This window comes from Pyxicephalus adspersus, chromosome 6 (assembly GCF_032062135.1).
Source record: "Pyxicephalus adspersus chromosome 6, UCB_Pads_2.0, whole genome shotgun sequence".
Classification (NCBI taxonomy): Eukaryota; Metazoa; Chordata; class Amphibia; order Anura; family Pyxicephalidae; genus Pyxicephalus; species Pyxicephalus adspersus.
In genome coordinates, this window is record NC_092863.1 from 81,836,861 (window position 1) to 81,850,971 (window position 14,111).

The window sequence follows — 14,111 nt, forward strand, 5'->3', positions numbered from 1 at the left end:
TACCTCGTCACTTTCACTGTCGGACTTTGTGGAGGTATTTGCGCTGCAAAACAATTTTTTTTTTATTTTATATTTTTAAGTGACAGATACTAAAGATTATAAGCATCTAGCTAACCATAAATTCTAAAAGTTAAACTTTTCAACTAATGAATTCTATCAAGCAATTTCAGACCCCCAAAACCAAAAAGACTAATAAACGAGGCAAGAAGAGCTTGAGGGGGTGGGAAAGGTATTGAAGTTTGTTTTATCAAATCCCTTTTTGGATATAAAAATACCCCTGAACATAAGGAGTCTCAGTGAGCTCTAGAAGAGGCAGGGGCAGAGATTGACATCCTCCATGTAGTCAGTGTTTTAAGGCTAAATCCAGTTTAGGTAAAATAACAGTTTTTTTTTTGCCTTGGATTCCACCATACCAGTCCCAGCTATGGTGTTACTGTGGAGTGGATTCTTCTACTTATTTTTTGCCTTTTACCATTCTCAGTGGTGCTCAAATAGATTTGATGAATTAACAGAGGTCTGAACAGAAGCCCCAGTTGGTCAGGAAAAAGCATATGTCATTTACCTAAATACCATTACTAAGATACATTACAAAGTGACCAAAATGTGAAAAAAATCATAACTGTGTGCAACAATCAGCTGAAATCATGAAAGGAAGAATTACACTGAACAATCAACACTATGGGTTCTGCATCTGTGGCTATATAGTGGTGATAATTGTCTTCAATATAATACAGAACAAGGCCAGTAAATTTGACTAATGACTACGAGACATTATATGAGCTGGATGAAACTGTACCTATTATAATATAGGATCATATTGGGTTAACTTACAAAGACCAAGAATAAAGCATTTGAAAATAGTTTTCTTAGATGGAGATGTTGGCAGGCAAAATTAGGGTCCATGAAAGTACACAGGGTAAGCAGGGAGGTACAGAGGCACTTTACACTATTCAGTATACAATTTTCTAAGAAAGGTCCCAATTTTTTCCTGAAAATAATCTTTTACCCCAAAACAATCCAAGTGTCTAAAGAAAAGAGATTATATTCTTACCTTTCAATTGCTGGCAAGGAGCTTAGTCGTGGATCATCCTTTAGAAGATCATGGCTACTTTTACTTTTTCCCTTCATGGTCTGCAAAATAAATGTATTGTATGCAAACTCATTCTGTGACCTTTGTGCATTTCTGTAAACTTAAAGAGCTTAAATTAGCTGCTGGTTTCATAAAGGTTTCATTGCCCTTAGGGAGGAGAGACCTCTTTTTGGAAATGTTGCCTGTCTTACTAGATCAATAGATTACTAGATTAACTCACAATGTAAAAGTTTTATATAAAATTAGTGACCTAAGGTTGATTGTTGCAATCAAGATAGTTTCTAGAATGTAATAATAATGAGAATAGTCATGACCACTAACATTATCTGCATCGGGATATCCAGAATCACAGAACAATCCTGTTTGTTGCAATTGTTGCACATAACTTCAATGTGTCACATGAGTTAGAATTTCACCCACACAGTTATATGATCTGAATTGCGGGATTACCAAAAAACAAAGTAATTTTGTTCAGTGTCAACTTTTGCTGCTGTGGCTTTAGACTACCAAGAACAGTGTAACAATCCTAAAGTTATAAAAGGGAGATGGCAAGGTGAGGATTTCACTACAGGGAGGTATCGGACTTTAACTTTTTCTTACACTTTTTCCTTCCATGTAATCCAATTTTCTAGAACTAGATAGGTCTGTGGCCATTTTATAACTTCCTTTCATAAATTTGTTTTGACAAATATGGGACCGAGATTAAATAAACATCTAGAGAAATAAAAATGTCGAAAAAATGTAAATCCTCATAAAAACTAACCAAAGCATATGCATTAAATATAATTAAGTGACGGGGAAAAGGGAATAGAGACAAAGTGACACAAGAGATGTGAAGGCAGAAAAGAAATGCAGTCATAGGCCCTAATTTATGAAAGCTCCCTAAGGCTAGAGACAATACACTTTCAGAAGTGAAGCTGGAGAGAGATCTGCTCCTATCATACACTAACCATAGCCATAGACCCTAATTTATGAAAGCTCACTAAGGCTGGAGAGAATACACTTTCAGAAGTGAAGCTGGATGATTCAGAAAACATGGAATTGATTTTTAAAAATCATTTGCTTTTTGCTAGCAAACGGTTTGAATCCTGGACCAGATCCATTCCAGGTTTTCTGGATCACCCAGATTTACTAATGACCGTGTATTCTCTCCAGCCTTGGAGAGCTTTCATAAATCAGGGCCATCAAGGACAAGGGAGGGGGAATAGAAGCACAGTGACACAGGAGAGGAAAAGAAGCACAGTGACACAGGACAAGAGATGGGATACACAGACATAGTAACACAGACTAGAGATAAGGAAACAAGAAGTAACATTAGAGGGACAATAACTCACTCTCCATAAAGTGGGTTGGATTGGCTAGTGTGAGACAGGAGCAGATCTCTCCAGATTCTCCCCCAGGATTTTCTGTGTGTGCAGAAAATTAGTGTTTTCTAAAAAGTAAGTACTTTGTATTACCTCACTGACTCTGTTCACCTCTTCCTCTTCCTCCTCAGCTTCTTCTCCAAAAGACAGTAACTTAAAATTCCTGCAAAAAAAGCAAACAAGGAATGAGCAAAATGAAAGAGGAAAAACCTACAAAAATGAAAAGAAATTAGTGAAACAATGCATTTTAGAATTCTGGGCAACATCTGGTGTTCTTAACTATGGGCCTGGATTTTTTAAACCTCTCCAAAGCTAGAGATGATATACTTTCATCAGTAGAATTCCGCAAACCTGGAATGGATCTAGTCTGGGATTGAAAATATGTGCTAGCAAATCCATTCCAGGTTTGCTGGATCAACTAGGTTCACTGATGAAAGTGAATCCTCTCCAGCCTTGGAGAGCTTTAATAAATCAGGCTCTATGAGAGACACAGTGAACCACACTACACTGTTCATAATGTGATTAAAGGATCAGTAAAAAATTAAATAGCCATATGACTAAGCATATATATAGCAGCTAAAGGAAACTTCTTTAAAGCACCTTACAAAGTAAATACAGGGGTTAGAACCTCAAACACATAGGAAAATGGGGTTTTAAACGAAAACCTAAGTGAAGGTGTTGTTTGCCAGAAAGTTACACATCCGTCAAACTGACTGGCATACTGTTTGCACATAGGACCAGTCCACAGTGTTGAATCCTCCTTATTTTGAGTATGGTTGTGTGTGGACATTCCAAATATGTGAATATGCAAACCAAAAAATTCTCAACTTCTCCCATATCTTTCTATACACTAACTATACATACCCTCATACCCTTAAAGATATGTGCCTCATTTTGCACCAAATTCCAAAGCTATTCAGATTACATTATTAGAATTTATTTTTAGGCACAAAATTAGATTTTTCCTCAATGCTTTTTTTTTTTTACTGACATTATCAACATAAATGCTACAGGTTTACATTTTTTCTAGCAATTGATTGCTAGTTTCCTATGCACCATCCCATTGTTCAAAAATCTATCAGTATTGCAATTTTTATTACTGATATATATCTACTTTAAATATGATTCATGACACAAAAATGTTTAACCAAACTTGATTTATGCCTGATCAATGTCAATTGACATTTTGTTCAGTTCAAAGTTTTCATCTAAAGAAATCCCTACTGAGTGGCTAACATAAGGGTGGCAATTTTTATTATTTTGTCAGCTGAAATGGGAATGTGTGTCTGGGTAACATGAGGGTATACCAACTAATATAGACCCACCTGAAGTTACAGATAATACAAATAACCTGACAGTTTCACTCATTATAAAAATGTCCCTTTCAGTGAATTCAGCCTTTGTGAATAGTTATGTCAATTCATATGAATGGTAACTTTACATAGACAACATTAAACAAAATAAGTTCCCCCTGACAGTTTTAGATACAGGTTGTATAGGTGAAGTTCTGAGTATATACATGTCTGTGTTAAACCCATCTAGTTTACAACTAATAAAAGTGCCAGAGTAAACTGTAACAGACATATGTTTGCACAACAATAGCTTAGAGCCCCATGAAGAAAAGCAACTTACAATTATTCTAGGGAAACTAATGAGTTTGCTAAACTACTCACAAAACAGTCTTTTTCTGGAGGACTGCATGAAATTGCACCCATAAAACAGATTACAACTTCCCCTGAAGACATAATGCAGTCTCTAAGAAGAATTACAGATCTATTATAATAATCATGAACAGTGGCTGATGTAAACACATTTTTTGTTTGTGTTTCCTTAATTATATGCTGTTCAGTTCTTGAGTAATTAAATTGTATTCCTGGGAAAGTAAATTCAATGCTTTTAATCGTGAAAAGACGATGTCTTGCTGTGACTGCACTCAATGACCCTACAAAAAAACTAGAATCACTCATAAAACATAAATGTAATTGTTAGCTGCCTGTGGGGGTGAATGCAGGATATTCTGTACAACAAATGAAGGGGAAGCGAATTATGTTCTGTGACTTAGCCAGACACAAATGTGATACAAATAAGGTTCTCTAAAAGAAGCACAGGCTTCTGGGTAATTATATGGTTGTTCTGTAAATCAACTCTTTACCCAGTGGACCCCCCCAACATGACAAGTTTTTAACCACAAAAATTCTCCCCAATTTAGGTACATACAATACAATCATCTATGCAAACACCATACACGATGGGCCTGATGTAATAATGCTTTCCAAGGCTGGAGAGGATACACTTTCATCAGTGAACCTAGGTGATGCAGAAAACCTGGATTGGATCTGGTCCAGGATTAAAACATTTACTAACAAATAGAAAATGACATTAGGAAATCCACTCATGATTTGCTGGATCACCCAGCTTCACAGAACAAAGTGTCTCCTCTCCAGCCTTGGAGAGCTTTATTAAATAAGGGCCATTGTATGCTCCTAACAGCTGCAGACCACTAATCATGCATGGTGGGAGTAGTGTGCAGAGCAACATTGAGGTGAAGTTATCATTTATTAGGTCACAAAACAGCTAGCTAATCACTTAAGCAGGTTAAAGAACCAAGTCAGATTCCAGGCAAATGGCTAACTGCACAGAGCAGAGGATCTGATTTTTGGCTGTTACAGTTAAAGCAAACCTATCATATGATTACATAGTAAGTCCGGTTAAAAAAAAGACATGGATGAACAAAGTCCATCAAGTTCAACCACTAGGGAAATAAACATATCCCAGATATAAAACCCGATAGACATAGTTGGTCCAGAGGAACCCCTGGTACAATTTGCTCCAACAGGGGAAAAAACTGGATCAACAGTCACTGTTATCTTTACTTTAAAGCTTGAATCCCCAATTATATTCTGTGCTTCTAGACAAGCATCGAGCTTTTTCCTAAAGCAATCTATAGAACTTGCTGAAACTACTTCCTGAGGGAGCTGATTCCACATTTTCACAGACCTTACAGTGAAGAATCCCTTCCTTATCCAGGGATTAAATTTCTTTTCCTCCAAATGCAGAGTGCCCTCTTGTCACCAAATATTTTACCTTATATAAAAGGGTTGATAAGCCTTTTATATAAAGTAAAAATACAGCTTTTTTTTTCCAGAAGGAGCTTTCCCGGGCATTGAAAAAAAAAATTCTGATTCCAGCAGGATACGTCACCCAATCTCTCAGATTGGGCGCTTTAGGCAGGAGGAGGAAGAGAGAAGAAGATGGCAGCACCCAGCACTTCCTCCACTCTGACACAAAGGAAGAATCCACAATGGTGCGGGACTGAAATGTGGCCAGCTGTGGAGGGATCAAGGGCTCAGCAGAAGTAAAAGTAAGTATGATTTTTTTTTAGTAACACTTATAAGTCGTGTTATTTCTCCAGCCTGTGATAAGAGAGGGAAAGGAAAAGCAGAACACCGATGTGCTCATTTCTTTGTTATTCTCCATTCACATCAAATCCCATCCCCTCACATCCTTTGTGAAGCCCCATATAGATTACTGTCACTGGAAGCAATCTTTTGTGATTGTTTCCAGCGACCGGAGAACGATCATTTATTAGTTTCTTTCTCTCTCCCGCTTATTAAATTGATCTCCATTATCGCCGTGAGTTTGGGAGCATGTATTTCTTTTGAGGTTTGCTGATCATGAAGAGAGAGAGTGACAAATGAGATGGTGTCATGGACAACCCTCTGTTGTTGTGGGGAGGATCGTGCAGAGCTCCAGCATGCGGTGGCTGACACAGAATTCAGAAGGTCATTGAGGAGAGGGAGAGGCTTATGGGGCAGACTTTTGGACTCAGGCAATGGACTTCATAATAGGGCTTTAAAGACTGGTCGTGGTGTGTTGTGGCAATCCAGTCCGTCTGGAGTTTCCAACCATCTTTTTGATCTTCACTCATTATTGATCAGTTTACTTACAGAGACCTTTCTGTTTGCAATATGCACATCTTTATACGAGGACTGCAGTTAGATTTAAATCATTTTAAAAGAATATTGTTGGGATACTTTGATATTTATTGAGGAAATCAATTTTACTTGATTTTTTTCCATTTAAATTTAATTTATAATATTGAAGCACCACAATCCTGTTTGTTAGTTTGATCATATAGTATACAAGAACAACCAAGTTCCCTAAACAGCCTGATCTATTTTCCCTCATAAAGCGGGGGGATAATGGACATAAGATGGTCATCAGCTACAGCTGAGTTACCTAAAAAAAGAGACGCGTAAAAAAAATAATAGAGTAAATTTTAAAAATGAACAAATGCTTCAGGAACAACTCTCTGCCTTCTATTACTGTAGTATGCTATGTAGACAGTTTAAGTAAAAACCAGTATTGAGGCTTCACTTTAGGTAAATGGCTAAAAACACATTTGGAATGCATATATAGGAGCTGTTTACCTACCAAAGAATTTGTACTGCTATCAATACCACTTAGACTGTTCAGCTACACAGCAGTCATGTCTGGTGTGGCAGGAAACCTAACTTTTCTGTGCTGTAACAATTACAGGTCTTGTCATGTCCCCCCCCCAAGCCTGTGGACAGTAGATGGAGAAGCAGCAAACTGAATAACTATCTCCTTGTATCAGCATGTTCCTTGTTAGTACGTGAGTACTGCAGCACAACTGATTACCTGCTTGAGCTACTTCATCATTTCCCAGTCTGACGTAAACAAAATATTAATATATCAACGACTTCAGAGCTGCATTATGTGTTTCTGTTAGTTCTGCCTAGAGTTCAGCTAAGCTCCTCATTTTTTTAGTCCCTAGTGCTATGTGTTGGGTATTGTACTTACTTTGTGCCTTTCACCTTTGCTGGCTTAGATTCCCCATCCTGTTTTTCTTTTTTTACCTTCTTTGTTACTCGTGGTTCAATATCATCAAATGGATTAAACAGAACCTACAAAAAACACAAAGAATAGGATATCTAATATTTTATTTAGTTCTAACAACTTAAAAAGCACATGATAACAATTAATGCAAATCTCTTTTCTATTTTTTGTATTTGATTTTAAACTGCAATAACAGATGAAGACTCCTTACAACTGAACTTGTTTCCAGTTAAAACTAGGAGGTGTATATGAGGTATTTATGTGTGAATCAAACTGCATTCTGTGGAAGATACTATGACGATGAGGACACTGCACTGTGTAGCACACAAACTTCTATTTCTGTTACAGGCCCAAAACTTAGTTAACAATGCTTCCAGACCGTGCAAATTAATTCACATGCTGCCCTTGTAAATGAGCTTCTAGGTCACACTTTTAGTGCTAATTTCGGAGTCATATTTGCAGCTCTTCAATAGATTGAATTTTTATTATCATAAAATATCAGAATGATAATGGATATGGGCTAAACTAACCTACCCAAAGATTAGGCCATCATTGTCTCCCATATAAAAGCAGCAGGGTAAAAAAGCATTCCTTTTATAAAGAAACCGCTCTAATGGGGCTTCATTTACAGATGTTTAGAAAGTCTGTTAAAGCTCATTACTTTGGAAAAGCCTAGAACCAGGGTTGATAGCTACTTCAGCACCTGTATATGTGTACACAGCAACCACCAGGGGATCCATGGATGTCTGACTGATTCCTGAAACTTAACCTTAATAAAACAGAACTCATCAACCCCCCCCCCCCCCTTCAAATTACAAATCTCCCCCTGACATTTTCCTAACTGTTAACAACAACAGGCATGTTGTCTTGGCGTCACCTTTGATTCTGCCCTCTCATTTACCTTCCATATTCAGAACATTTCCAGGTCCTGTCACTTACACCTACGCAACATCTCCAAAATCTACCCCTACCTGTTCCCAGAGACCACCAAACTCCTTGTACACAGGCTTATCTTTCTTACATATTCCTTTTTTTTTTCCTTATTTCCTTCAAATTAGATTGCCATTAAGGCTCACTGCTTTATTTAACAGGTAGCATTGGAATTCTTTCACTGTGTTTCATTACTACACTGTCTACCTGTACTGCTTTAAAACAGAGTTGTATTTAAAGAAAGGAATCTAAACAAAGTTAGGGGTAAAAAGTATTCATGCTAATACAACTTCTAAAAGTAATAATTACAATCCCGTCCTTATGATTGCTTATTTAAGTATAGCTAGAACAGCACAATGCACTTCCTACAGACTAGTTTACTCCCATCTTTAGTGATAAATTTATCCTCCTTTTGCAGTGTTCCGAACAGACTTGACCACACCTACAATATAATAGTAATACTACTGGAAAACCTTAAAACCTAAAATGAAATAGAAAAGAAAACACAAAGCAAAATTATATATTTTAATGTACGCACACCTTAAACATAACACATACAAATATTAAGAGCCTTACATATACAAGCTGTTAGCTAGAAGGCCAAGAATAGGAGCACCCTATGACCATGACTTCACTCACTGACATCACATCTCTGTGATGGTCCATAAAATCTTTATAATAACTGTATATTATACCATACACAAGATCAAACTAAACATGCAGTTAAACTACAATCAAACACACCTCACTGCTCTTTATCTTGTGCGGATTAACTGGCCGTTCATCTTCACCAATTTCCACTTCTGTCAGTCTTAGCAGATTGTATATTGTGTCTCCAGTGACCTGGAAAAAAAATAAAATTGCTTACTTTCTATACATACATAGTAACCCTGGCCATTTCAAACTAGGAAATAACATAAAATAAAAGGGTTTGATAATGGGTCTCATTCTCTCCAAGCAAGCAGTCACAAGATTTATTGATACCGGTGGTCCTTCATAGGCTCTTCCCTACGGTTGACCCATCATACTGGCGGTTGGGGCAGATTGGGGCACATCTTCTGGGATTGCCCACTGATACAGGGTTTCTGGACACAGGTCAGGAGAGCTATTCCCGAGTTCCCTGGATTTGCCACTAGATATATTGACACACCTACTGGGTTTGCCCATATCCCAAGCCCACCTGGTCCACGCAAACTAATCTCACAAATCCTGTTAGCAGCTCGCTCTGTTTTAGACGCTCACTGGAAAAAGATGATGCCTCTTCTAAAGAGACATTGTATAGCATGATTAAAGTTATCCATTTATTGGAATACCTTACTGCCATGTTGCGAGATAGATTGACCAAGTTTCAGAAAGTCTAGGATGATTGGGATGCATACTATGCGACTATTATTTCTTAACTGGTCACAAGAGTTGCCCTCTGCCTTGACCACCTTATCCCTCTCCCTTTCTTGTTAAGTAATATCTCTACCTAATAGTACTCTTATTATGGGCCATTCCATGGGAGGGATGTATTGCCTGACAAGTGTTTGTTAGTTTTTATGTAAATTATTCTTCACCCAATGATACAGGTTGCCTCCTTTCTCATCTATGTGATGGACATTTACTATCATAGGACATTTACATAAATATGGACCTTGATGTGGACCGATGTGGAATTGGATCCCTCAGGAAGTAGTTTCAGCAACTACTATAGATTGCTTTAAGAAAAAGCTGAATGTTCTTCTAGAAGCATAGAATATAACTGCGTCTTAAAGCTTTAAAGTAAAGATAACAGTGACTGTTTATCCAGGGAACATCCGATTGCATCATGGAATAAGAAAAGAATTTTTTTTTTCCCTGTTGAAGCAAATTGTACCAGGGTCCTCTGGACCAACTATGACTTATAGGGTTTTATATCTGGGATATGTGCATTTCCCTAGTGGGTGAACTTGATGGACTTATGTCTTTTTTCAACCTAACCTACTATGTAACTATGATGTTTTATTGAGGTTTGCCTTGATACCCCATCCCCCCAACACTGTTTCACCACACAACTGATGTCTGGCAAAATGTCCCCTTTTCCTCCTCCCCCAACTTATTTGTGTTATGTGTCAACAGCCTTACCTTTTTTTGTATATTTTATGTGAAAATCCAATAGGAATTACAATTAAAAAAGGACTATTGATAAATAAACATTTTAAAATGTATTAGATAAATTACAGTAAAGGCGGAAAATAAAATAAATCAAAGAAAAAGTTTCAATGTGGCCACTGTCTAACCTTCCCAAAAATGGTGTGTTTATTATTAAGCTCATCAGCACGCCCAAGTGTAAAGAAAAATTGGCTGCCATTGTCGTGCGGTCCAGCATTTGCCATGGCAACCAACCCTCTCCGATTGAAGCGCAGACGTGAATGGAATTCATCCTGGAAGTAAAAGAAAAACAAATAAAATCCAAGTTCTGTATACAATGTATAACCATTATCCTTCAACATACTGAGAAACTTTTAAGAGATGACACTTGTTAGCAATTTCCATTTTCCAAGAAATGACTGTGATTCATTCAGAGAGCTATACGGCTGAGTGGATGGAAGCAGAGTGAAGAAATATATAAAGCTTTCATAGCAGAACTTCAGACAAAACTAACAACTACTTTTGCAGTGGGTGTTCCCCTTTTAAGTAGATGTTCAGAGGTGTTGTGTTCTTTAGTCCTAAAACACCTAATTTCCTAGGAAGACAGCACTTCTACTACAAAAGTTTGAAAAAAAAAAAATTGATGCAGCCCACAAATCGAAAGACTATCAGGCGGCATTATATAACTTTATTTTCTTGGGTTCAGAAACATGGTAAAAAATATATAATAAATATATTTTATAATATAATAATGATAATATTATTATTAGATTATATTAATATATAATCTCATTAGATTTTAGATCTAGTAGAGGAATGCTTTCATACTTATCTCTTGCTGAACAACAGCAGGCTCAAAAACTAATTTTAGTGAAACTAGAATGAATATGAGTAGCAGGAGAGATCAGATATCATAGAATTCTGAATGACATATACTATTGTTTTCTCCTTCCAAAGATTTGACTGCCTGCATTAGGAAAAAAACAACTTGCCAAAACCTGCATTAATTTACCCTTTTTTATAAAAATAAAAATATATAAATATATGTAAATAAAAAAAAATAAATAATAATAAAATACCTTTTATCAAAAAAATCAGTATAGATGCCTAAAATATGAATACATCATTATGTATTCTTTTATTTGTAAGCAAAGTAAGTATTACAATTTGATCAGGTATAGCAGAGCTGAAGAGACAACATAGAAACACAAAAGGGTATATTTTTCATTGGTTGATTTAATCCTATTTTTGTTCAGTTTGCTTGTTTTCCCCATCAAATTCACTTTTCTCTATAGGTTTAGGGGCTTTGAAATCACATAAGAATTTAGCAGCCAGCAATAGCCTAAATTAACGATCGGCTAACCCTGCCAACATTGTTTTTGGACAAAATCAGGTGCATTTTTACAAGTTTTTTAGGATGTAGTCCCATGGAGATAGATATCAACAGTAATTATGTTGACAGTTTAACTGTAAAATAAATTCTGACTTTTCTATTGACTACAATGTAAACTGAAATTTGAGAGTAAAAATGCTTAGCTATTTTGAAGAATAGTTTAAGAATCTGAATGGGTGAACTTGAAAGGCAAAACTTAAGCGAAGAAAATTGGAACAATGGGAAAAAGTAACTCGGACAGGGAAAACAAATATACTGAACGAAAATAGGATCAAATCCACTGATGAAAATGTATAAATACACCCTAGGGCAGGGGTGCCCACACTTTTTTGGCTTGCGAGCTACTTTTAAAATGACCAAGTCAAAATGATCTACCAACAATGAAAATGCTAAACATTTATTTATATACCGAGTATGACACAGAGGTGGCTGAAGCTAATGAGACATTGAATGGCAGAACATTGCACAGACATTACACTACAAGACTACAGTGATAGGAAAGCTACAGTTCCCCTGTCATAGGAGAAAAAGAAATTCTAATCTGTACAATGAAATCTCAGTTTTTAATCCCTGACACCGAGCCAGAACTGACTGGGCTGCCCAGCACTGCTCACCTCAGACTGGCCCCCATGCCCTCTCTGCCTCCCTCCCCACTGTTACCCGAGCCTTCTCACGCACTGAAAGACATCCCCAGCATCCCTACAGACGTACAGCAGGGCTGCTCATAAACAGCAGGGAGGGGTAAGTCGGGGCTCCGCGATCGACTTGCATTGCCTTTGGGATTGACCAGTAGATCGCGATTAACGGGCACCCCTGCCCCAGGGTATGAATAAGGTTATGATGATTCATAAAGGTATGAATAAGGTGAAAGCAGTGTGACAGAGATAAAAGTATCACCACCCTGTCCTTCTTCACTGATCAGTCACATATGGGGTGGGTCCAAATGACACCGACCATCAGATTGAGGACATCTAGTGAAAGAAGTACTGCAGAGGAAAACTCCAAATTGAAGCCGAATGTTGCAGTGAACCTGGGTTTATTATTTTCTTTTCATGAGCTATTCATTTTTTTCTTGTTGGCTGGCATGCTTATTTGATTTTTTAAGAGAAATAAAGATTTTATAATAATTCAAATATATAATAAACATCAATTTAAATATTTTAAAATTGACAAAAATAAAATTAGTCATACCCTGAATGGTTTTCCATATATCGATTCTCCCCCTGTGCCAGTGCCTGTTGGATCTCCCCCCTGAACAATAAAGTCAGGTACAACTCTGTGGAATATTGTATTATCATAATACCCTGGAAGAACAAACAGAATAGAGCAAACAATGAATAAAAAACACACAATTATGTTAAAAGAGGATGGAAAATCTAAGGATAAATATAAGGATACTGAAACAACACAATCCGCAATGACCTACAAATCCATTTCACCTTAGAATCAAATTTAAGCTCCTGTGCTTTGCCTTCAAATCCCTCAACAGTTCTTGTCCCACTTACATTTCTGACCTGGTAAAAAAAATACTACCCTAAACACTTTCTTCGCTCCTCTAATGACCTACTAATGGCTTCCTCATTCATAACCTCATCACACGCACGGATACAAGACTTCTCTAGAGCTGCCCCAACTCTCTGGAATGGTCTTCCTCGTCCTTTTTGGCTTGCTCCTACTTTCTGCTCATTTAAAAGAGCGCTCAAAACCCATTTTTTCAAACTTGCCTACCCGGCTTCTTCTGTCATTTGAAACCACCACTACATATCTCCCATCCTATTGTGTGTAAATTCCCCCACCTACTAGACTGTAAGCTCTTCGGGGCAGGGTTCTGTCCTCCTGTATCACTGTCAGTATTAGTCTGTCATTTGCAACCCCTAGTTAATGTACAGCGCTGCGTAAAATGTGGGCACTCTATAAATCCTGTTTATGAATTATAACAGGCATTAAAGAAGAACAATTAATTCAAACAGATTTTGAAATTTCTTTAATGATCCTTGGATATCAATGGTCGCTAAGTGATGATGAGCTAACCATTTCCCTGGACAAAGTGGCACATGTAATGTCGTTTGAACACCATTCAGTTCAGCAATACTGGGCTGGGGCTATGTATTGTAGGGACCAGGTGTATGGCAACCCAGGGCAGCAGAAGTTGGGTTTCGATGACATTAGCCCCAGAAGACAAGCAGTGCTGGACAGAACCATAAAGGAGTTAGGCAATGCAGGGAGAGCTGCATTTATTTATTTATTTTTTACATTCAACCATAATTTTTTATCAAGCTGGAATTTATTGCAACATAAAATGAACTATTTTGTCATTGTTTACATGTTAAATGTATGGAGCAGAAACATTTGTTTTTGCTGA

At 37.2% G+C, this 14,111-nt stretch overlaps 1 protein-coding gene across 3 annotated transcripts in view; it reads right to left on the reverse strand.

The window, feature by feature from the left end:
* Positions 1–14,111, reverse strand: part of CWC27 (CWC27 spliceosome associated cyclophilin) — a 237,247-nt gene that overhangs the window by 219,624 nt on the left and 3,512 nt on the right. For all 3 annotated transcript variants that reach the window (XR_011921489.1, XM_072416360.1, XM_072416359.1), the window contains exons 3-9: positions 12,941–13,053; positions 10,506–10,649; positions 8,989–9,087; positions 7,279–7,382; positions 2,548–2,617; positions 1,052–1,131; positions 4–43 (exon numbers count right to left, since the gene is read on the reverse strand). Coding sequence is in view for 2 of the 3 variants with exons in the window: in XM_072416360.1 (XP_072272461.1) it covers positions 4–43; positions 1,052–1,131; positions 2,548–2,617; positions 7,279–7,382; positions 8,989–9,087; positions 10,506–10,649; positions 12,941–13,053 (650 nt within the window). In the remaining variant the exon portion in view is untranslated. The remainder of the gene's footprint in view (positions 1–3; positions 44–1,051; positions 1,132–2,547; positions 2,618–7,278; positions 7,383–8,988; positions 9,088–10,505; positions 10,650–12,940; positions 13,054–14,111) is intronic.